The sequence below is a fragment of the Phasianus colchicus genome, chromosome Z (genome assembly GCF_987193195.1).
Source record: "Phasianus colchicus chromosome Z, bPhaCol1.hap1.1, whole genome shotgun sequence".
Taxonomy (NCBI): domain Eukaryota; kingdom Metazoa; phylum Chordata; class Aves; order Galliformes; family Phasianidae; genus Phasianus; species Phasianus colchicus.
In genome coordinates this window covers 38,246,297-38,269,379 of record NC_143476.1, presented here as the reverse complement: position 1 = coordinate 38,269,379, position 23,083 = coordinate 38,246,297, and the positions used below count along the sequence as shown (strand labels likewise).

General features: G+C 42.7%; 1 protein-coding gene across 3 annotated transcripts; it reads right to left on the bottom strand.

Moving 5' to 3' along the window:
* Window positions 1–9,561: 9,561 nt before the first annotated feature.
* Window positions 9,562–16,884, bottom strand: LOC149912889 (uncharacterized). Of its 3 annotated transcripts, none has more exons than XR_016462105.1 (8): window positions 16,748–16,884; window positions 16,124–16,261; window positions 15,627–15,786; window positions 14,907–15,061; window positions 14,439–14,759; window positions 11,429–11,488; window positions 10,774–11,154; window positions 9,562–10,679 (listed from the first exon to the last, which is right to left on the bottom strand). XR_016462105.1 is itself a non-coding variant. In XM_090132106.1 (8 exons), the coding sequence occupies exons 3-7, from the start codon at window positions 14,934–14,936 to the stop codon at window positions 11,060–11,062; spliced, it is 390 nt and encodes a 129-aa protein (XP_089988232.1). In that variant the 5' UTR covers window positions 14,937–15,061; window positions 15,627–15,786; window positions 16,124–16,210; the 3' UTR covers window positions 9,562–10,679; window positions 10,774–11,059. The 3 variants fall into 3 exon arrangements, 2 of the variants coding, with proteins under 2 accessions (XP_089988232.1, XP_089988234.1); XM_090132106.1 differs by lacking the exon at window positions 16,748–16,884 and having other exon boundaries at window positions 14,439–14,541; window positions 14,658–14,759; window positions 16,124–16,210; XM_090132108.1 differs by lacking the exon at window positions 11,429–11,488 and having other exon boundaries at window positions 14,439–14,541; window positions 14,658–14,759; window positions 16,124–16,884.
* Window positions 16,885–23,083: the final 6,199 nt, after the last annotated feature.

The window sequence follows — 23,083 nt, the reverse complement described above, 5'->3', positions numbered from 1 at the left end:
AGAAAAATGAAGAAAAAATCAAGATATTAAGAAAAGTAATAAGTAATCCATTATTTTCTGAACTTTCTATAGTGGTTCTCCTTTGATTTCCATGTTGTTGGGTAAAATTCTGTGGACATACTTTAAAATATTTATTTTTATTATATGAATAACTTAAAAAAAAAAAAAAAAAGGACAAGGAAGAAAAATAGCCCAGTATCTGTTAGATCTTTCTTTTTCATTTAAATCAGTGCAATTGTTTCCTTGATGCCATTCTGTTTTCTGTACAAAATTTTCATTAAGATCATTAAGAGCAGTCATCCACTTGTAAAGAAGTTCAGTCTTCTCTGCTACAAGGATACTTTCTCAAACCCATCTCTCTGAATAATTTATCCTGTACCAATTCACCTCCTAGCTGTTGTTTTCAGCAAATTCCTGTTCCATCTTACTTTTTCATGGGACTGATTTACACGTTCGACAGCTGATAACTCATTTAATCTTTGAGTAAGTACTTCTCTTACAGTTTTTCATTAGAAATGAGAGACAAATTAGATCCCTACAAGTTTGGTGATGAGTTTTTTTCTGTTTTGGACTTTTGTTTCTAAAGATGCACTTGTACAGGAGAGAATAATAAGAGCTATGTCAGATAAGAGCTGTCAGAATGATTAAAACGTAGGTATTATAGTGTGTCATAGAATGACTTGGATAGGAAGGAATCTTAAACACAATGTAGTTTCAGCCCTCCTTGCTGTGGGCAAGTATTGCCTATCACCAGCTCAGGCAGCCCAGGGCCCATCTAAACTTGAGAACCTCCAGGGATGGGCACCCACAGCTTCTCTGAGCAGCTGCACCAGGGCCTCATCACCCTCATAATGAAGAATTTCTTCCCCATATCTAATCTATATCTTTTAGTTTAAAGCTGTAACCCCTTATTCTACCACCACACTCTTCCTATTAAGATTCTTTGTTTTGAGTGCATTTTAAAACCTAAAAATCACAGAATCACCGGGTTGAAAGGGACCTCTACAGATCATTGAGTCCAATAGCTGAAACTTTTGGTTTCTTAAAGCTTTTCTTTTGCTTCAAGTGTTTCTCTTAATATAACTGAACATTTCAGTCATATGAATAATGAAAACATTTAGCAAATGAGTGTTTACCTCTGCAGCTCAATCAGCTCTTGGCTAGTCACACTGATTTTCAACATATGAATATTAAGTATTGGGTTATTGCTAGAAGATGATTCATCCTTCAGTGGTAACCAACTGAACATCTAGAGTTATGAATTACCGAGTACATATTTTCAAGGGAAATTTCCTTCACTAAGCAAAAGCTGTTTTGGCAGTTTCAGTATCAAAGCTCTGGTGAGCAGATGACATTGCTGTGAGAATCCTTCTTTGTTTGGTTGGTTTTTTTTTGGCTCAAAGCTTGCTTCCTGAGGTATTTCTTGTGATAAGACTCTGATTGATTTATTGAGGAAGCAAGTGATGGGTGCTACCGTGTGACAATCAACATCACTTTGTGGACATCTGAAAGCCCCTTCCTTCAGAGCTGTTTGCCTCCGGAAGAGAGTGCTCAGGAGTGTTTACTGGCGGAAGATCTGCCCTGTGACTGAATAGCTCCAGCCTGTTAGGGAAAACTGGGGAATGATACTGTCATGTCCTGTGAAAAATAGGATGCAGGTGGGCATCCCTTCTCCCTCTTATCTGTTGGCAAGGCCCGGAAGATGGGAACAAAGGAGTTTCTGCTGGGATCCCAGAGCTGCCACTCCAAGGAGAATTGACTCAATCACTTTGGACTTGAGCTGTCACTCCAAAGACAGCTGACTCAACCACTTTGGACTTATAAATAAGTTCCCTACCATTGAAAAATTGCCATCGTTGCCATGGTCACCGTTGTCATCAACAGAACAATGCCCAACGATCCATCACTACTGAAGATCAACGACTGAACTACGAACCATGCTGGATCCGTGGTGGTGACTATGTTCCTCTTGCTTCCTACAAAGACTCCTTGCTTCTATTTCCTATCTTTTCTATCACCCTTCTTCCCTTTCCCATCACCCTAATTCATAATAGTGTCCATCCTCCCCTTCCCTATCTCCCTGATTGAGTAATAAACTGGTCAGACCAGCATTTGAACTGTTGTTTCTTAATTTCACGCCGGGTATACAGATATCAAAGAACCTCCTCTCCCTCCAATAAATTGGAGCGAGACAATTGCCCAGCAAACAGTGAAAGTGCTGTAAACATGAAAAAATCTGATGTTGTCTTGCAGTAAGTCTTGTGCAGGGAAATGAGAGAGTAATTAAGGAGTCGCTGGGATGTTTAAGCAGAATTCAGAAAAGCCTGGTGGCTGCATCTGACAGACATTACAAGAATGCCTGGCACTACAGTTGATCATCTCTATTTTGCTGCTCTCCTTGTGTGTGCTGACCATAGCTTTCTTATGACAAGGTCACTCCTCACAGAGGTCTTCTAAAATTTTGACATCACTGGAGAAGAAAGTAAAGGAGTTGCTAGGTGAAAGGTGACTTCTCCCTACTCATACCATTTGAAAGTCCTCAAAGTTACATGACATCTATGTACATCAAAACAGGAACAAGAGCAATGGAGAAGCTGTAACTCCTGAGCTGTGCATAGGTCTCAAGTGCATCCAGTTGGTAGGCTGTGGGAGATTCACAGCCAAACTGACATTCAGGTTTGCTCAGGGTGAGTAGGAGAGCTGACATGACCAAAGAACAGCTGAGTCCAACCTTGACATGTATATAAAACCTTGGGTTCGCCTCTGGCTCCCCTGGATGGTCAAATGTGTAACCCGAGGTTGGTAGAATATGTGTAGATGCTGGTGGTCAGTATGCATTGTCTGTGTTGGTCACAATGTGCAGTGATACTGGATCACAGGCAAAGGAGTCTCTATCTTGCAAACTGATGTAACTGGAGAAATTTTCATAAATCTTATCCCCTGAACAGTGGTCCATAGCTTGTGTTCACTACATTTTTACATCTATTTGGGTTAAAGCACTTATTTACACTCTATTGTCTGTCTGCACTTTTATGCCAGATGAAATGGAAATGAAAACAATCTTTGCCTTCCAGCAGAAAGCTACTAGAGCATTATTAATTCATTTTAATGACTGGGAGATCAATTACAAAATGCTGATTTTTAGCAATCAACAAGCAAAAGAACAAAAACAATTAAAAAAATCAAGGGTAATGTACTACTAAAGGTACACTGCTGGTTTAGCTGACAAATGTAATTTGATTTAAATTATTTATGGGAGTATTGAATTTTCTAGTAGATTAATAAATATTATGTAGTACCATTTGTAAAAATAAATAATCTGGTAGAGCAATATATTACATTTAAAAGCAATTGCATTAAATGCAGTACTTCATGTATGCAGTGACCCATGTGTACCACCAACACATATAACATTGTCTGTACAATAATAAGGTCTGCTGTTTAAAGTTCACTTTTCTGGTTGTTGGCTTTTTTGTTGTTGTTGTTTGCTTCTTTATTTCTTTGTTTTGTTCTCAAAAAAGTTTTTCTCCTCTACTCCACCATTATTTTTGCTTTCCTTTGCTTCACCTACCTTGCAGATTGTTAAGAATGAATAAAACCTTTAGAGAGCTCTTTGTGGGTGGGCTTAAATCCCTTTGGAGTGCATTTTCCATCTACTTTGGTTTTCCTAAATCACTGAAGAGCCTTCAGCATCTCCTCTTTCTTCCATCAGGTGTAAGGGCAATAACAACAAATAAATCTGAATTTAAGATGCTGTCAAGCACAAGTGATATAAACAACTACATGCACAAAAGTACTAATTTTGGACAAATATCAGCTACTTGAACCAGGACGTGGCTGGGATTTGGGGAAAAAGTGTTTTAGACATTTGTAGCTTATTAAGTCCTTGAAAAAGACTCCAGTGCCCAGCGCTATGCCAGCGCTGACAGACTAGGGAGGTATCTTTATTTTAGACACTACGTTTGTTATGGAAGTTAATACTCATTAAAGCACCACTACATGACTTGAAAACTCTTCATTCTTCTAAATATTTTTTTTTTAATTAGTCCTCTTGTTCCACTTGACCTGAACCATAGTTGCTCTTGTTTCCTGGGTATTATTTGAGGAATTCTACATTTTGTTCAGAGTGTATGTTTCTAATACATAGCAAACATTAATAATCATATTCCCCTCCTTTTTTTATGTTGGAAACCAAAGCCCTATCACATTGTTTGGATGTGAGAACCAGAGTTACAAAACTGTGATTCTAAAGCTTCTTATCACATTTTGTTATGAAATGAGATTTATGGTCTCAGACAGCGTGATGTTAAGTGCCCAGCCCTCAAACTTCTCACTGATTTATTGTCTGGCATGAGGAGCTTGAAGTTCCTCTTTGCCAATGGGCAAACATTGACATTGTTACCAAAATGACAGTGTCTGCAGTTTTCTGCAGGCAGACATCTTTTCTGATAAATATATGAGATAAGTTCTTAGAAATTAATTAAAACCAAATCTCTTGTACTAACCTAGATGAAACTGACTAGTCAGCCATTATGTTTTATGTGATTTTTGGTGTAGGTGCTGCTTTTCAATGAGATTTCTTGTTTCGTCTAGGCAGATATTTCCATGCTTTAAAAATGTTGCTTATTGTAGGGTAAAATGACTTGGAAATCAATAAGAAAAATAGGGAGTACACTATTTTCCAAGTATTGACTAAGTAAAAATAATGTGATTTTATTTAACTACTCTTTAGCCATCTAAGGGAAACAGATATATTTTCAATATCATTAAGGATCAATAGCATAAGTTTGTACCTTTAGCATTTAAAAACCCATATTCTAATGAAAATGTGCTACAGAAAATTCGTGGGTTTTTTTTTTTTATTATTATTATTTTTTTTTTATTTCTTCTCCTGTAGGAACAGAAAAGATTGTTTTGATAAAAAGTCCTTATGGTGGAAAAAGCAAAGTATTAGAATCCAGGGACTAAAAATACTGTGTGTCATGATGGATTTATTAAAAAAAAAGAAGAAATCCAGGCTGATCTAACAGATTGGAACCCTTGATCTAAATTATCAAAATTTCACAGGCTTGCTTTACACCAGATAAAGCACTGAAATATCTCCCAGCTTCCTTTTATAGTTGCCTCAGAGAAGAGGCACGTGCACCTTTATTGCTACTCAACACACATAAGGCTTGGAAAGAGTAAAGAAAGCAGCTACATCAGCTAAAGAAAAGGCAAAGTAAGCAAAGGAAATGAATCCAATTATTTTATCTTTGTACAGCTAAATAGCTTTTCTGTCAAAAAGAGTGAAGAAGAAAACCTTCCTTCCTCCCCTGCCTTTTTAATTGGTTAACTGTTGTTTTCCAGTTATCACCAAAAGTCACCAAATGAGGGAGTTTCTGGTGAATGTGGTTCACTATACCACTGTTAAAGGTAGACGCTAAGCTGCTCCTTCTCTTTAAAAGTGATGAACCATTACTACAAAGCTATCTTTAAAGCATATCTTCTTTTAATTATCCCTGGGAAAAATAAAATGCTATTCTAGCTAAATGATCTAAATATGTTGAGTGATTCCAGAGGCTGTTCAATATATGTGCATAAGAAATGATATTTTACATACCACTCCGTTTTTAGATCTGTACCAAAAGCTTACCACTATTTTTCCTGTCTGTTCACAGACTCAGAGGTATGCAGATGTTGCTCTAGAGAAACGGTGAGCAGTGTTGTTGGTGCAAAGTATCTAAATTTTTCCATAAGCATTTAAAAACACACTCATATAGCTCTTCATGCATATTTTCCAAGAAGTGTTTCTTCCAGGAAACATTCACTACCCTGTCACCAGAATTTCTTGATACAGTAACTTTGAGGTTAGTGGTAGTCATTGTGATGAATGATTAATTAGGGTTACATCTATGTGGGAATTTCCTACATAGAAATCACCAATTTCCCTTAAATGTGGCTAAGTTTATCTCACAGGTGTTATACAAAAGTATTTATTACCAAGATATTTATATATTTACATATAACCAAAATATTTGTCTACTTCTCTATATATGGATCTATCCATATTCAGTGACATTGTTTTTCCTGCACTATTCATGTGTTTCTCAAAAAATCCATAGACTGAAAACTATGCCTCATATGATCTAGGTTACGCTCTGTGGTTCATCACAAACTTTGATATGAAAGCAGAAAATCATGACTTTAAGATGCAGAATCAGGCCTTCTATTAGCTCCTATTGAATGCAAGCATTCTCTGCAGAACAATGACAAACTCAAAGTGCAGATGAGTATACCAGGGCTTGTAAGATCTTGTTTGAAAAGATATTCCATTGATACAATTGAAATATATAGCACTGAATACTGTGCAACTTACGCCATCTCAGAGCTAGATTCAGGCTTTGCCTGAACTCCATCATAACACTGACATCAGCTCTGTTCATTTCAGAGCTATTTGGGTCTCACCCAGATGTTGGAATCTGTGCTGATGGCTACCTGAAATTACAAATGAAAAATGTGTGAACTCTGTAAGTAGTACATTTAGATGAAGGGTGATTTTTAAAATCAGAACATTTAAACTGACAACAGACTAGGCAGAACTTGTCTAAAAAGGTTTGCAGAGCTTTCTTACAGCAAAACACTAGCTATTTCTAAGTTCAGTGATGTGACTGAAGGTGTCACCAAGGCTGGACACATGCCCTGTATTAGATGTTTCTTTAAATACTTTGCTGAACCAGGGACTGAATGTTCCTGAGACATTCTGTAGAGCATCTGAATCCTAGAATAGCCGTAAATAAAGCTAATCTGTTATACAGACTTTTTATTAATACTGTACAATATGTAGCATTAGCCTTGATGTTCTAATGTGTGCATTACTGCTGAGATGCTGTTGCTGTGGGAGATGTAATTTAGAATTTTCCAGACCTTGCACATCTAAAAATCTCAGCCACAGCATTAATCTCACATGTTTCTAATCATATTTCGTGATTTTTCAAAATCTGAGTGTTGAACCATATATATATCACTTTTATAGAGATCAATAAAATAAAATCATCTCTACCCATATTACCCAGAATTTGAGTGTGTATATGTCAAGGAATGAATTAACTCTTAAGGATCATATGCCTAATTAAAGTGTTTAATTCAGATTTTATTAACGTTATGCGTTCATTCTCTTCTGAACAAGGATAGGGAGCCAAGAATACTTGCTCATAAAAAGTTTCTTTTCAGTAAAATATTAAAGCAGTTAATCTTTTAGCATCATTTTCTGAATGTTTAATCACATATTTCTGCCTGTTTATTCTGCATATCAAGATGATTAAGCTGTTCAGATTTTAGGAAAACAAAACTGTCAGCGTCCTTCACAGTTTAGAACAACCTTCAGACATACTGTGTAAATAATTGATGCCATCAAGGCTTATGTCAAGGTACAAGACAAACAGTTAAGGCATACTTGGCTTGAACTAACTCCAAGACAAATTGTCTTAAATAAAAATGATTTTTTTTCATGTCTGTTGTCAGCTGTGTCGCTCAGTTTCTTATAAGAAAGGTTGAATCAATAGAGCCAGGTCATTAAATGGTTGCTAACACCTTAAAAACATTTAAACTTTGTTGCAGACAGACTTCTCACAAGCTGCTGCCTGGTGGGAAAAAGAGAATGACCCCTGTTCTGCCATATTCACCTGGGAAAACTGGCAGACCTGCAGAAATGGTGGTGTTGACTGCTTATGATAGCAGCAACAGATCTTCTGCCAGCTGCTTGCACACTAGGTCTGAGGTCTTGCTGTTCCACCAGCCTGCTGCACTTGACACCTGCTTTGGCATGTGCTTGGAAGGTATTTGAAGTGTCTGAGTTGCTCTGAGGCTTCATAGTCTGGCCTTGCAAAGAAATCCCTTCAATGGTGCTATGCTGGGAGAAGTGGGTGCAGAAACAAGGATGGAGAAGCTGGCAGAGAGAGGAGAAAGACTGAAAACTGTTGAAGAAATTCTCTCTCCACTTGTTCAAGCTGTGGCCTGAGCCAGTGAGATGACCCTTCTCTATTTGCTGTCTCCTCCTATGATTTATTTTGTCCAAAGTGACATGTCTGGGAGAAAGGAAACCCTTGGAATCCTTTTCACCTATGGTATACCACTCTGTGGTATTTTTATGATATCTTAGAAAGACTTGTGGGTAATCCAGTCCTAAAAGTGTCCTGCCACATTACTGAACAGGGTAAAGGCTAAGTACATACACATCTTGATACTGAAACCAAAAGAATCCTATCTTCAGTGAATCACAGAGTGCTTCTGGCTTTACAATCTTTATGACAAAGAAAAAGGAAGACCTTCTGTTAAGGGGTGAAAAAATCATGTCTGAGACTGACTACAGAACAGCACCTCTCTGTTCTTCTCTTTTGTCTCATAGTGAATAGCACTTATACTTCATCAAAAAACGTGATTTCCAATTTACAGGTGGAACAACACAAATGCAGAGATGGATCCCCAAATCCTCAGTGATGTTCTAGTTTGATTTCTGTTTGATACCTACTGATCCCTAGCTCTTGACAATGCTCAACATCCAGAGTAAAATTAACTGATGAAGATTCTCCAGTAGATCAACAGCAGAAGCAGATAGATAGATAGATAGATAGATAACAATGGATGTACAATCTTTTTCTTTTTCTAAGACATTGCATTCCAGGGTGTTTTTCTCCTTTTTTCCTCTGTTCCAAAAATGTACTGAGCAGCAACAGACATTGGAACTTGGAGAAAGAATTGTCACTTTGAGAATAAAGCTGATTAATCAGGAGGAGAGATTCGTGTTCCACACAGAATGTCTGATGTAGTGATTTATTTCTGTTTTTTCCACAGTGTCTTACATATGACTATCAGAAGCCATTAAAATAAATAAACAAACAAATAAACAAACAAATACATACATAAAAACTCAAGGGCATGCCAAAAAAAAAAGCTGTCAGTTGTTTGGAACAGCTTATTCTGCAAAATGAAAGGAAGAAAAATCTCTTCCTTGTTATTTCTCTGCCTTGAAAAATTTTAACATTCAAATGAACTCTGCTTTAATAATAAATAAAGCCTTATAAGTTTGTTTCAAATTACTGGCAAGACAGGTACATAGCAAATACATTAAAGTAAATATTTACTTACCTCAGTGCAGTTTCATCGTGTGTGAAAACCGATACAATTTTCTTTCAGATAGTCAGACGCAGTCAAAACAACTGAGTTAATTATCTTGAAATTATTGAAAAATGATACTTTTACTTATCAAAGAGAAAGTATAAAAATTGCTTATACTGATCGAGAAAATTTGGGTAAAGTACATAGTGGACAAGATTATAGTATGCCTAATAAATACCCTAGGGTTTCAATGTCTTCTTCTACATAAAATCATATTTGTGACAAATACATTCTATATTAAATTGATAATATGTGAAAGAGAATTCAGTTTCCATGCAGATGTATGTTAATACAGTAAGTACTGATATGTGATTTTGAAAATAGTTATTTTTATGTTAAAAATGTTTTTAAAGTAGCAATAAATGAATTTTATTTTCATGCTTAAAGCAGTTGTAGTATCTGCAATTCTAGCTTTAATTCTCACTAAAAATCATGTATGTGATTTAAACTGCAGTATTTACAGCAGAAAGCCAATTAAAAAGTTAGTTTCTTACCTCTCCTTTAAAGTGGCATATGTTTCACGATGTTTAGCATTGACATGACATTAATGTTCAGCCGGTTTTCTTCCTAAATCACAGTTAATTTTCAAGGCTTCATCTTTTGTCTTTTTTTACAGTGAAATAATATTGTTTCTGTTCATGACCAGAAAGGAAAAAAAAAAACCACAAAACTTCACTTGCAACTGTTTCCTCCACATTCTCGTGCCAGATGCACTGATTCCATTATTTTACTAGAGAACCATCTGACGCTAGCATTTTCTTACTACTGAAAGGAACCGTAAGTATAGCTGGTTATGATTTACCTTTGCATACAAGACTGCGCTGATACCAAGATGTGTGTTTGAATGCAATGAGAGAAAAAGAGGTAGAAAATTTTGAAATGAGGATGTTTTGTCATTTTGCAAAAGATGAGAGTAAAAATCATGGGGAAAATCGCAGTCGAGTCAAAGTGCATAGCAGTGAAACCAGCTGACCCATCAGCATGAACAGCGCAGCCTCAAGGTACGCTCATACTTGCTACCAGGAGCCAACAAATCCTCCTCTCACCTCGGTAGCTGCTTTCTGTGTGAAAGACGAGGACAGTTTGGGACTGCTGGGCAAATGAAATCCAAAGACTTCGCTGTGGGGAGGAAATTTTTTAAAATTTATTGATAGATTGATTGATTCTTATTTGGTAGCTGCCATGATTACAAGGATCCCTTCTCAGCCCCCTGGCCATCTGGATTGCTTTCTGCTACACTCTCTTCTCTTCATCCTCTGGTTGTAAGTACTTCTCCTTACTTCCTGCTTGAGCAGGAAAGTGAAGACTTGGTCTGTAGGACAGCTTGCAAGCCTCCAAGTTTTGCAAGGATCCAAGTTTTAATGCGAGTCATCTTGCTGACGATGGATGGCTTTGCAGGGGCAGAGAGAAAGGGCTGCAAGCTAGTCCAATGGTGATGTTGACTGCTGCCTTTGAATTCTCGGCACCAGAACTGTCCCAGCTGCCAGAGAGTGGACTGCCAGGTGGGCATCATCTTCCAAAGGCTAGAGGGTTGCGGCAGAAGGAAACAGAGCTGAGATGGAATCGACCGACCTGCAGAGACCCGCCAGCATCCCCTCCAGACCATGCCAGCCCTACCTGTTGCTCTTCCATGTCTGCCATGAAGTACAGTCTTGTTTTGCACACAGATGGGGTAGTGGCCTTGAAAGACCTTGAAGAAAAGCCATGGTCCTTAGGAGCGATGCTTAACGATCTGGTATGGCCTTCAGTGGAACTGCATGCTGTTGCTGACTGTCCAGTCAACCAATGGATCTGTATCCCCATGCAAGGGAATGGCTTTGTAATCCGAGTCTTAATCAGAGTCATGTTGACAAGGACAGATGGCTCAGCAGGGCCAGCAGCACAGTGCTGCGAGCCAGCTCCGTCATGGTTCTGCCTGTCGCCTTTGACATCTGTGGATTGTTCCAGTTGCCACAGAATGGACTGCTGGGTGGGCGTCATCTCTCAAAGACTGGAGGGCTGCAAAAGAAGGAAAGAAGCAGATATGAAACCCCGCAAGCTGCAGACAGCCACCAGCATCCCCTCCAGACCATGCCAGTCCCAACCATGGCTTTTCCTGGCCAGGAGGAGCACGTGAGACTGAGGGATCAGCTGGAAGCCACTGCTCAGGAGTGCCCCAGGAATGTTCTGCCCCTGCAGCATTTCTTTGCAGTAGGCCAAGGCACAGCTGCATGCTGCCCAGGCTCTGCCCCCTGCACCCAGCCCCAGCACACGCAGCACTGCCCTCACTCACCATGGCAGATTACATTCAGTTTCTCCTGACTTTGTTCCCCAGAGTGCTGCCTAGCCAGCCCTAGGGAAAGAGCTCTCATCAGACCCCCACTCCCCAGCACGCCGCCAGGAGCACAGACTGCAGCCCCGCCAGCCCTGCTGGCGGGTGGGGGAGTTGCTCTCTATGTCAGAGATTGGATAAACTGTGAGGAGCTCCCCATGAGAAACAGTCAAGAACAGGTTGAGAGCCTGTGGGTTAGGATTAGAGATGGGACTAATAAAGGTCAGCTGGTATTAGGGGTATACTACAGGCCACCTGACCAAGGGGAGGCTGCTGATGAGGCTTTCTTGCTCCAGATGCGTGAGGCGTCTGCCTCACGGGCTCTTGTCCTGGTGGGGGACTTCAACCATCCGGACATTTGTTGGAAAAACCACACGGCGAGCTACAAGAGCTCCAGAAGGCTCTTGGAATCCATTGATGATAGCTTTCTGGTTCAGGTATTGGACAGACCGACCAGAGGTCAAGCGTTGCTGGACCTGCTGCTCACCAACGCTGAGGAGATCATCAAAGGCGTCAAGGTTGGAGGATGCCTAGGCTCCAGCGATCATGCCCTGGTTGAGTTTGTGATCTCAAGCAATGTGGGCCTGGTAAAGAGCAGGACCAGGACGCTGAACTTTAGAAGAGCAGACTTCAAGCTACTCAATGGAATGCTGGCCAAGATCCCCTGGCGCGCTGCCCTCAAAGATAAGGACGTTGAGGAGAGCTGGCTGCTCTTCAAGGATGCCCTCCTGGCAGCACAAGAGGTCTCCATTCCCCTGATTAAGAAAGTGGGCAGGAGAGGTAGAAAACCGGCATGGCTCAGCAAGGACCTGCTAAGAGAACTGAGGGTGAAGAAAGGGGTGTACAAGCTCTGGAAACAAGGCTGTGTCACCTGGGAAGAATACAGGGATGCCGTCCGGACTTGCAGACGTGGGATCAGGAAAGCCAAGGCGCAGGCAGAACTGAACTTGGCCAGGGACGTGAAAAACAATAAGAAAACCTTCTACAGGTACATTGGCCAGAAGAGACAGGCCAAAACGGGCGTACCTACTTTGGTAAATTTAAAAGGAGAAATGGCTTCAACAGATGAAGAGAAAGCTGAGGTGCTGAATGAGTTCTTCACCTCGGTCTTCACTGGTGGCCAGGATTCTAGTCTTTTTCACGTCCCTAAGTCTTGCACCCCCATACCTCTGTGTGGGGACCAAGGAGGTAAATCCCTCCCCACTGTAAGGGTTGAGCAAGTCCGAGAGTGCCTCCTTAGACTGAATGAGTATAAGTCTATGGGGCCAGATGGCGTGCATCCCAGGGTCCTGAAGGAGCTGGCTGAGGTGGTTGCTGAGCCGCTCTCCATCATATTTGAGAAGTCGTGGCTGTCAGGTGAGGTCCCGGACGATTGGAGGAAGGGTCACGTCACTCCCATTTACAAGAAGGGGAGCAGGGAGGACCCGGGTAACTACAGGCCGGTGAGTCTCACCTCCGTGCCTGGGAAGATTATGGAACAGATCCTCCTGGACAATATGCTTGATCACATAAAGAACGAGCACGTGATCCTAGATAGCCAGCATGGCTTCACCAGGGGAAGGTCATGCTTAACTAATCTTGTGGCCTTCTATGATGGAGTGACGGCATTGGTGGACGAAGGGAAGGCAACTGATGTCATTTACCTGGACCTGAGCAAGGCCTTTGACATGGTCCCCCATCACATCCTCATCTCCAAACTGGAGGGAGGTGGATTTGACGGGTGGACAACTAGATGGATAAGCAATTGGTTGAAAGGCCGCAGACAGAGGGTGGTGGTCAATGGCTCTATGTCCAGGTGGAGGCCGGTAACGAGCGGTGTCCCTCAAGGGTCTGTCTTGGGACCGGTGCTCTTTAACATCTTTATTAATGACATCGATGAGGGAATGGAGTGCACCCTCAGCAAGTTTGCTGATGACACCAAGCTGAGTGGTGCAGTCGATACGGTGGAGGGAATGGAGGCCATTCAGAGGGACCTTGACAGGCTGGAAAGCTGGGCTCGGGTGAACCTAATGAGGTTCAATAAGGCAAAGTGCAAGGTTTTGCACTTGGGCCGGAAGAACCCCAGGCACCTGTACAGGCTGGGGGGAGTTGTCCTTGAGAGCAGCTCGGCAGAGAAAGACCTAGGGGTCCTGATAGATGAGAAACTTAACATGAGCCAGCAGTGCGCTCTGGCAGCCCGGAAAGCAAATGGGATCCTGGGCTCCATCAGGAGAGGGGTGGTCAGCAGGGATAGGGAGGTGATTGTCCCTCTCTACTCTGCTCTTGTGAGGCCCCATCTGGAGTACTGTGTTCAGGTGTGGAGCCCTCAGTACAAAAAAGACATGGAGATTTTGGAAAGGGTCCAGAGGAGGGCCACGAAGATGATCAGGGGGCTGGAGCACCTCCCCTATGAGGACAGGCTGAGGGAGTTGGGTTTGTTCAGCCTGGAGAAGAGAAGGTTGCGGGGCGACCTCATTGCAGCCTTTCAATATCTGAAGGGAACTTACTCCCAGGAGGGGAGTAAACTCTTCATAAGGGCTGATAATAGCAGGACACGGGGAAATGGTTTTAAGTTAAAAGAGGGAAGATTTAGGTTGGATGTTAGGGGGAAGTTTTTTACTAGGAGGGTGGTTAGGTCCTGGAACAGGCTGCCCAGGGATGTTGTGGATGCCCCGTCCTTGGAGGTGTTCAAGACCAGGTTGGACGAGGCTCTGGGCAACCTGATCTAGTAAAGGTGTATGTTTGGTGGCCCTGCTAGGCAGGGGGGTTGGAACTACATGATCCTTGAGGTCCCCTCCAACCCAGGTCATTCTGTGATTCTGTGTGATTCTGTGATTCCCCTCCTTTCCCGCAGGCAGGGACAGAGCCCAAGAGCAGACCTGAGCAAGGCCCCCATCGGGGCTACTAGCGTGGGCAAGGTGTATCTGGGGGCTGCAGGGCTGCACCTGGCTGTCAGGGCAGGGCCCAAAGAGGGACCCAGGGTTGGGCTCACCAATGAATTCCACAGCCTCATAGCACAAAGAGGCCTGAGAATTTTCCAGGTATGTCAGGTTTTGCCAAAGGTATTCATCCACTGTCTGCCTGTTCTGCTGCAGCTGGAGAAGAACACAAAGGCATGGGACTTGCAGAATCTTTGCAGCTGCTGGTGCAGCTCCTTCTGCCAGCATCTCCTTCCGCAGCACTGGTATGGGGGCTATGTGGCTGTCCTTACCAAACACTTCTTGATCTCCATTTTATTCTTTCTTTTGGCCAGGCACTCGAGGTCCTTCCACTTCAGGAACCTTGCACAAGCTATGAGGGTTTCTCCAGAGGCCTACAGAGCAACAGATGTTGGAGATGGCACCACAGACACAACTCCCAAGAGCTGTGAATGCTTGCTGCCCTCACCCTTAATTCCCAGATCACCCCTGAGGTGTCAGCACACCCTTGCCCGTATAGTGGTCAGGTCTGAAATTCATACCTCTGCAACACTCGGAGTCTCATCGCTCATCTGAAATACAGAGGGAGCAGGCCTCTGCGCATGGTCTTATTCATGTCTCTCTTTTGACACCACACCACAGCATTGATCACATCTTTGAAGAGGCAGATAGAATGCTCTCGAACTTCACTTGACACCTGAGGGAGGAGAACAGAAGCACCTCAGCAACACTCTCACTGCCCATGGTGAGCACAAGCCTAGGCATGGCTGATGTGAAGGGAGGAGCTTTGGAGTCACATATTGCACAAAGGCACATTGTGGTTTTGCAAAGCAATGCAGCAGGTTTCCAGTAGAGGATGCCTGTGCCTCAGAGTGCTCCCCCAGCCATCCCACCAGCTCAAAGCAGAGCTCCCTGGGCACCAGGACAAGGGGGACACAGGGCTGGCCCTTGGCAATGCCCCCGGGGCACACGCTGCCTGTTTGGTTTCCGTCTCCCTGCTACAGGACCTGGGGAGAATGTGTGGCGTTGGTAGCAAAAGAAGCACTTGCCAGTCTTCAAGTCACCCTTGGCAGAAGATGCTTGGCACAGAAGCCAGGCTGGGCCTCAGCACAGTGGCCTCACAACACCATCAACGACCAAGCTGTCAGGAAGAAGGCTGGTTGGGCTGCAGAGTCCAGAAGATATCCCACAAGGGTCCAGAGGAGCAAAGAGAGAAGGCCAAGCATGTATGCACAGAGCTCAGCCTCTTACAGCTGACTTACATGATTGAAAAGAGGCAGGAGATTCTCAGCCAGATTTACAGCAATGGGAGTGGCCCCACTCTTGCCCAGATGAGTCATCACATTTCTGAAGAGCAATGGGCGTGTTGCCAAACTGCAGGGTCTTCATGACACCTGGCAGCAGGTCCCTTATTCTTCTTGCCTGTACAAAACACATAGTTTCTTTTGAATCAACAGGGAAATGGCCACCCTGGCCTGAGAGCTCTGATAACAGAGCACCGCACGCATGCCTTGCTTGCTGGCAGCTGCCATTGGAACGGAGGAAGGAATCCATTTCCTCTGCTCAGCCACCCCCTTTTCCAACAGGCCCCCAGGTAACCCATCTGGAAAGCTCCTGGAAAGCTCCCCAGGCAGCACCAGGCCCCACCACGGCCATCACCCCAACTCCTGAGTCTCAGGCAAGGCCAAGGCACAATGTTGCCCATCATCCAGCACCAGGCTGCCAACAGGAGGGCTTCATTTGACTAGGTCCTACTCACCGTCTCAGGTCTCTCAGACAGCAGGACAAGGCCTCTGAGCACCAGACAGAGAAGCGGCAGGCTTTGAATCTTGAGAAGCCGCTGGAGCAGCACTGGGTTACACAGCTCTCGCAGGTTCTCTTCAGTGGGATGCATGACCTGAAACAAAGGCAGCAGTGAGAGCCAGGCAAAGGCAGCAGGACTCCCTGCACCCTGCAGCCCCTGGCTCCTCTGGCAGCTCAGGGCAAGGCACTGGGGCCACACAGCTTGGTCTGGGGCAGCAGTGGTTTTGGAGGGCCCCACGGTCTCTCTTTGCCCCAGACCCAGCACAACACAGGATGGCTTTTGGGCCTTCTCCTCCTGCCCTCTGACCCCCTTCTTGCTCTCACACCTTTGAGGAGCGATTGACCAGCAGGAGCTGGCACAAAAATGGCACCAGACGTGGGTGGCCACGAGCTATTCCTCTCCCCGGCCCTGCAGCCTGCTTAGCCAGTGTGGAGGCCATGGCTTCATCTCTGCCACTGCCATAGCCCTGACTGCCTCTGCACAATCCCAGCACTCCAGTCTGGGGAGCAAGGCAGGGGCAGCGGGAAGTGGGCACAGAGAGCCCTGAAGGAGAGCACAGTGCCATGTCTGGTAACTCACAGTCAGGCAAAGTAGGCCCAACTCCGCTGTGGTGACGTTAAAGATCCCACACAGCTCTCTGTCCTGGAGAATGCTGCACAGTTCGTCCAGGATCGACTCTGAATTTTCTGGCAGGGTAAGTATTCTCTTCCAGATGTCCAGGGTAGCGCTGCAAAGATAGTGCTGCCTCCACCACAGCACCATGGCTCAGGGAGGCCCAGCAGACCCCAGGCTGTGCTGCAGCCCTGGCCATGCCACCCTGCAAGCTTGGGGAGGCCTGGGGACCCGGCCTGGACAAGCAGGAGGGGCTGAGGTGGCCTTCCCCGAGGGGCAGGGCAGGAGCTTGATGGGGGCTCTGGGCTGCCATAGTCAGCGTTGGCTGCTGCAGCCCTGAGTGGTCCACCAGCACTGGAAAGCACAGTGGGATGGAGCGCCTGCTCCTTGGGGGTGTCCTGCAGCCCTCCTTGGCTCTGGCAGCAGGAGCGTCTCTGAGCCCTGCTCTTCTCAGGGAACAAACATGCGGGGCTGTCAGGGCTGGTACCTGTCACACTGGGGAAGGTCGATCAGTATGCTCCTCAGCACATCCCTGGGAAATTCGATGGTCAGCACATCCAGGTCAGCACGTCCTGTGGAGAGCAGGGCAAGGCAAGGCAATCCAGCCTCAGAGTGCTTACATCCATCATCCAGGTGGCAGGGTCTTTCTATCAGAGAAGACATGTCAAACTGAGTGAGAGAACAGAATTTTGGAGAATATGTCTTATGAGGGGAGACTGAAGGAACTAGGGCAGTTCAATTTGGGAAAAAAGAGGCTGAAGGGAGACCTTATTGTTCTCTTCCAGTATTTGAAAGATGCTTACAGCAAGAGCGGAGTTGGTCTCACTGGTGACTGGCGACAGGACGAGGGGAAACGGTCTCAAGTTATGCTAGCGTAAGTTTAGGTTGGATATAAGGAAGCACTTACAGAAAGGGTTGTTAAGCACCATGGGGAATAGGCTCCCCATGGAGGTGGTTGAGTCACCATCTCTGGGCTTGGGTTTCAGAAGGGAGAATCAAAACTACACCACTAACCAAACAGAATCACAGAATCACCATGGTTGGAAAAGACCTTCAAGATCATCCAGTCCAACCATCCACCTATCACCAACCATACTCACTAAAGCATGTTCCTCAACACAAAATCCAAACATTCCTTGAACACTTCAGGGTTGGTGACTCCATCACCTCCCTGGGCAGCCCATTCCAGTGCCTGACCACTCTTTCAGAAAAGTATTATTTCCTAACATCTAGCCTAAATCTTCCCTGGTGCATTGAAGCCATTCCCTCTTGTTCTATATCACTGGTTATACGAGAGATAGGCTGACCCCCAGCGCACTACAACCTCCCTTCAGGTAGTTACAGAGTGCAATAATGTCTCCCCCGAGCCTCCTCTTCTCCAGACTGAATAATCCCAGCTCCCTCAGCCGCTTCTCATAAGGCCTGTGCTCCAGATCACAAATAAGCCAGACCAGCTATGTAACAGAGAATATACAGCTAATTTTTATTGCCAGTTTTGTAATTTAAACTGAAAATCTGTGAACAGTGCCATCTGATGTAATGTTCTACAGAAGGATATAAATCTGGAAGAGAAAGTTAGTTTTTGCATTTGAGTGTATTTTTTCTTTTGAAAACAATTTCACTTTATTTCAACAAGACTTTTTTCATATACATGTTTAAATAAGGCTGGTTATTTTACTATAGGCATGCAAAAGGGACAGAAATCTTCATTACCATTCATGGATCCTATTTGTGTTTTTATTGTTATTAGTTGACTAGTCAGGTTTTTTTAGTTTGTTTTGTCTTGCTTTGTTTTTTTTTTTGTTTGTTTGTTTGTGTGTGTGTTTTGTTTTTTTGTTTGTTTTCTTTGGAGGAAGTCATCTTCTATGGACTTTATCTTCAGATATATCATAAATTCAGTATAATGTTGCTAGGACAAAATAGAAATGTCTTTAGATTAGAGCAACTACAGAATTTATTTTAGAAAGTAGGGTTGTTATTTTGTTGTGCAATGAAATTAAAAAAGAAAAAAACAAACAAACAAAAAAAAACAACCACAACATGAACTACTCTTATGCAGTATTTTTCCCCCATTCTAGGTCTGAGTTGAACATGGCCCTGTTCTTGGCACTTTGGAGTAATGTGCTTAGCTCTGATCAATTGAAAGACACTCAGTTAAGTCCCTAAAAACATTTATCTGGGGAACATGTGATTTAAGAAAAGAAAAAATAGGAGGATGTTGAAAAGCTGTTTAGCTGAATCTGAAGTTTTACTTTTTAAACATTATTTTTGCTTTGGACTTCTTCCTCTTCACATACCTACAGGCTTGCCTGGGACATAAATGGTCCTATATTGACCAGAGAAACAGAGCAGCTTCGTAAGACAGAGCTCCTTTGGCAAATAATATTATGAATTCTTGTCACAGGGGTCTTGGAGAAAGCATTTTCAGTTTTATACTTATCTCTGTAAAATGAAGGCAAGTGTCAGAAATGGTGGGCCCATTCAGAGAATCATTTCTGGAAGAAAGAGTTGCCAAATGTTAAAATTACCATATTTATGGTCACTGGGGAAAATAAGGTCAGAATCCACTTCTCAGTGTATGTTGAGCATTAAACATTTTTTTTTACGTCTTCTTGAGCAGTCCATCATGATAAGAAGCTTTAAGTATTCCTCTCACATATGGCTTCAGTAAAAATCTTGATGCTTGATATAGTTTTGCTTACAAGTACTTCTGATTATGACTAGTGATTCAGAGGGAGGAGTTGTTTTAGATGAAAAATTGATTAATTTCCACTATTGGCTTGAGGGGAGGTGAAGAGAGAGAAATGGCTAAATAAAAAATTTTAAAAGATGTTGCAAAAGTTTGTCTTACCTATCCTGTTCCAGAGAAATAAATTTTTACACATCATATGTGGAGGGCTGACTGCAATCAGCAGCTCAGCACCACATGTACCTGCTCTTCTGACCCAGTAGGACAGGGAAGAAAACAGAATGAACAGAAGAGAGACAATTTGTAGGCCAAGATGAAGACATTATACTATGTGAAGGAAACAGAATAAATTAAAACAAACAAACAAGAAAATAAATTACACAATGTGAAGTCAATCTCTCAGCACTCCCCACAATTAAATTGATACCCCACCTGTTTCTGAGCAGTGCCCACCTGCCTGCCTCCTCCGAACTCGATCACAATACCAGATGATATGAGGTATCTCTTTGGTTAGTTTGGGTCACTGTCCTGGCTGAGTCTCCTCCTACCCCCTTGTTTAACTTGTCTTACATTCTAGAGGGTCAGAGTGCCTGGATGTTATGCAAGAACTTCTCAGCCATAACCAACAAATTGCTGTGTTATCAACACTGCTGTGGTTGTAATCCAAAACACAGAACCATATACACTGATGCGAGTCCAACCCACCAGGTCCTCATGGCAAGTCTCCAGTAGCATATCCAGTTTTAGGTGACTTTCCTTTCTATAATCCAGTTCTGCTTCATTCAGAAGCACTCCAGTAATGCACTTTGGCAATGCTGTTTTGCAGAGGGAGAAAGAAAGGGAAAGAAATTAGCAGCCATTCACACTCATATGTTTTTCACACTGCAGGTAGAGTAACAAAGTCCCAAGACTGCTTAGTGTGTCTCCTCTGTCTCTGTCCCAAGCTGTCTATGTGTAATTCTAATATGTATCTGCAGGTGAAGCAGCAACTACTGCCCCATACTGCTATGCCTGTATGGTTTTAGAGGCAGAGCTACAATACAGTTATACTCTACTTGGTCATACAGATACACACATAATTTCTAAAAGGTTTTACCTTTGTGATTAACAACCAGACTACATAGTTCCACAGCATACCATCTTATTTAGTGAAGTCTCAAGCTTTGATAGTGTCCTTGCTGGCAGCCAAAAATGAGGCAGCTGATGCTACATTCAAGGACACAGCAGTACCTAAGGTAAGGGAGATGGGTGAACAAAAAGTAACAAAATGAATTGTTTTCACTGGAATTTTGCTTTTGTGAATTACTTGATCCAATTCATGCAAAAATTCTCTATGTTGTCAGAACACACCATTGTACTTTCTATACATTGATTCAGTTTTGTTGAATGATGATGGAGGAAGTAGTAATAGCTCACCTCCATTATGGACTTTTCTCTTTTACTATCATAGAAACCTAAATGGAAGCTTTCTCAGGACAGTTGGCATGGACTGTAGGAAATATAATAGGCCTGGGAAACAATGTGATCATTGCCATCCTGGTTGACCAAGTGGGAAATGATCCAAAGACCTGCAGACACATAAATTTATGTTAGAGAGCCATGGCACTCTGTCTCAGGCTCTCTTTAATCCTGTGGAGCTCAGCCCTTGGTGAGGATCTGGAGCCTACCTCCATGATGATTGTGTTATGAATAAGTATATCAATAGGAATAGCAACATAGATTGCAAAAGTGACAGCTGAGGCTCTCTTAGTTACTTCAGTTCTGAAATTTCTTTCTTTTTTTTTTTTTTAATTTTTGTGCAAAACTGTAGTAGATTAGATATGCATGATTAAAGGTTTTCAGATCTAGTCAGAAACTCACTTTTAAAGCTTTGAAAAATAACTGAACAGAATCTTATCTGAACTTTCTCTATGTCTGACATAGTGCATCAAAGCACTACAAGGCAGGGAATTTTAATGGCTCATAAAGCAGCTGAAGCATGCTTTTTTCTTCCACGCTGATTGAGATTTGGGCTGCTTTAAGAAAAAAGGGTAAAAAGTTACTTTTCCACTTATGTTACCGTGTTTGCCTACCTTGGTTTTGCCTGTCAACATAATTTTGTGCTGAAGGATTTTCAAACCACACTGAGCAAAAGAAGAATTTCTAATTGTTAGGCAGCCTATGTGCTTGTACAGAGTCACCAGTTCAGCTCTCTGCATGTTGATAACACTGCAATATCCAAACCTTATAAAATAATTCTGCACTACCTCTAGGTAGCATAGACTATTTTCACTGATCACATCCTAGGTCTAAATATTAGGTGAAAGCCTAAGAAAACTAAATTTATTGTACAAACGCTGCAGTGCTATGCTGTTCTTTCCATGCTAAATTGAATTACACCAAATATCTGCCGCTGCACACCACATGCATAAATATCTCTGGATGGGCCAATTTACTTATTTTTTTTTTCATCCTATTACTGTTCTTATATAGTAAATGGCCTTAAAAAAATAAAAAAATAATAATTAAAAAACCCAACCAAAATAATAACTTTATTACTACACCTCTTTAATAGTATCATTTGGTTTCAGCCATCTTTATTACCCCCGCTTCCTTCAAGGACACTTCATCTTCCATTTGAAACCTTTAAGATTCCCTATGGTCTTATGATGTTTCTACCATCTGGAATACTGGAATGTTTTTGAGATTAGATGACCTTGAAGATTTCATCCACAGATGCAAAATGAAAATCTTTAAATATGTATCTGGCTCTGAAATAGAGTGAGCACCCAAGACCCTGCACTGGAGGATCAGGGACCCAGTTTTCAGGGACCTGTCTGTGTTTTTTACTGATTCCTTTGTTGGCAGCCAAACTCAGTGAGCCTTCAGCAGTTTATAGATGTGGAAGAAATTCATTTTTCAAACTTTCACTAAAATGCCTGTGCAAATTTTGTCCAGACTACAAAAAGACAAGAGGAGAGGAAAGGTGATTAATATGTTTAAAAGCCCAGTAAGCAAGCAAGGGCTACTTCAGAATTTGTCAGTGAAGCAAATGGTGGAATAAGACATGGTGGCTGGATCACTGCTTTGGCAGGTGATTTACAAAGAATGCTAGCACTAACTGAACGATGCAGAAGTAAAAATGAGGTATTTAAATTTGATGCCCTGTATCAGCAACTAATTTGGACTCAGCTATGTAAAATATGTGTAGCGTTACTCCTGGAATAGGAGTACATGGACGTGCAGATGAATCAAAGACATGCCATTGAATTCATCTATGCAGAAGAAATGGAACCCGTTGACATTCATTAATGCTTGATGAACCTTTATGGAGACCAATCAGTGAAGCAGTGGGTGGTGCATTTCAGCGGTGGTGACAGTGGCAGTGGTCACCTCTGCAGGTGCAGAGTTTTATGAGCACAGCATGCAGGCTCTTGTTTATTGCTGGCAAAAAAAATGCAAACTGGTGATGGTAACTGTTGAAAAATAGTGTTTTGTAGCTGAGAATTTGCTCTGTCAAATAGTGTTATGTATCCATAGTGCCCTATGTATCCATTGAAGTTTCCAAAGAAATATAAATAAAAAGGAGGCATTACTTTCAGGGTGACCTTCTAATAAGGGGAGAACTTAGGTCT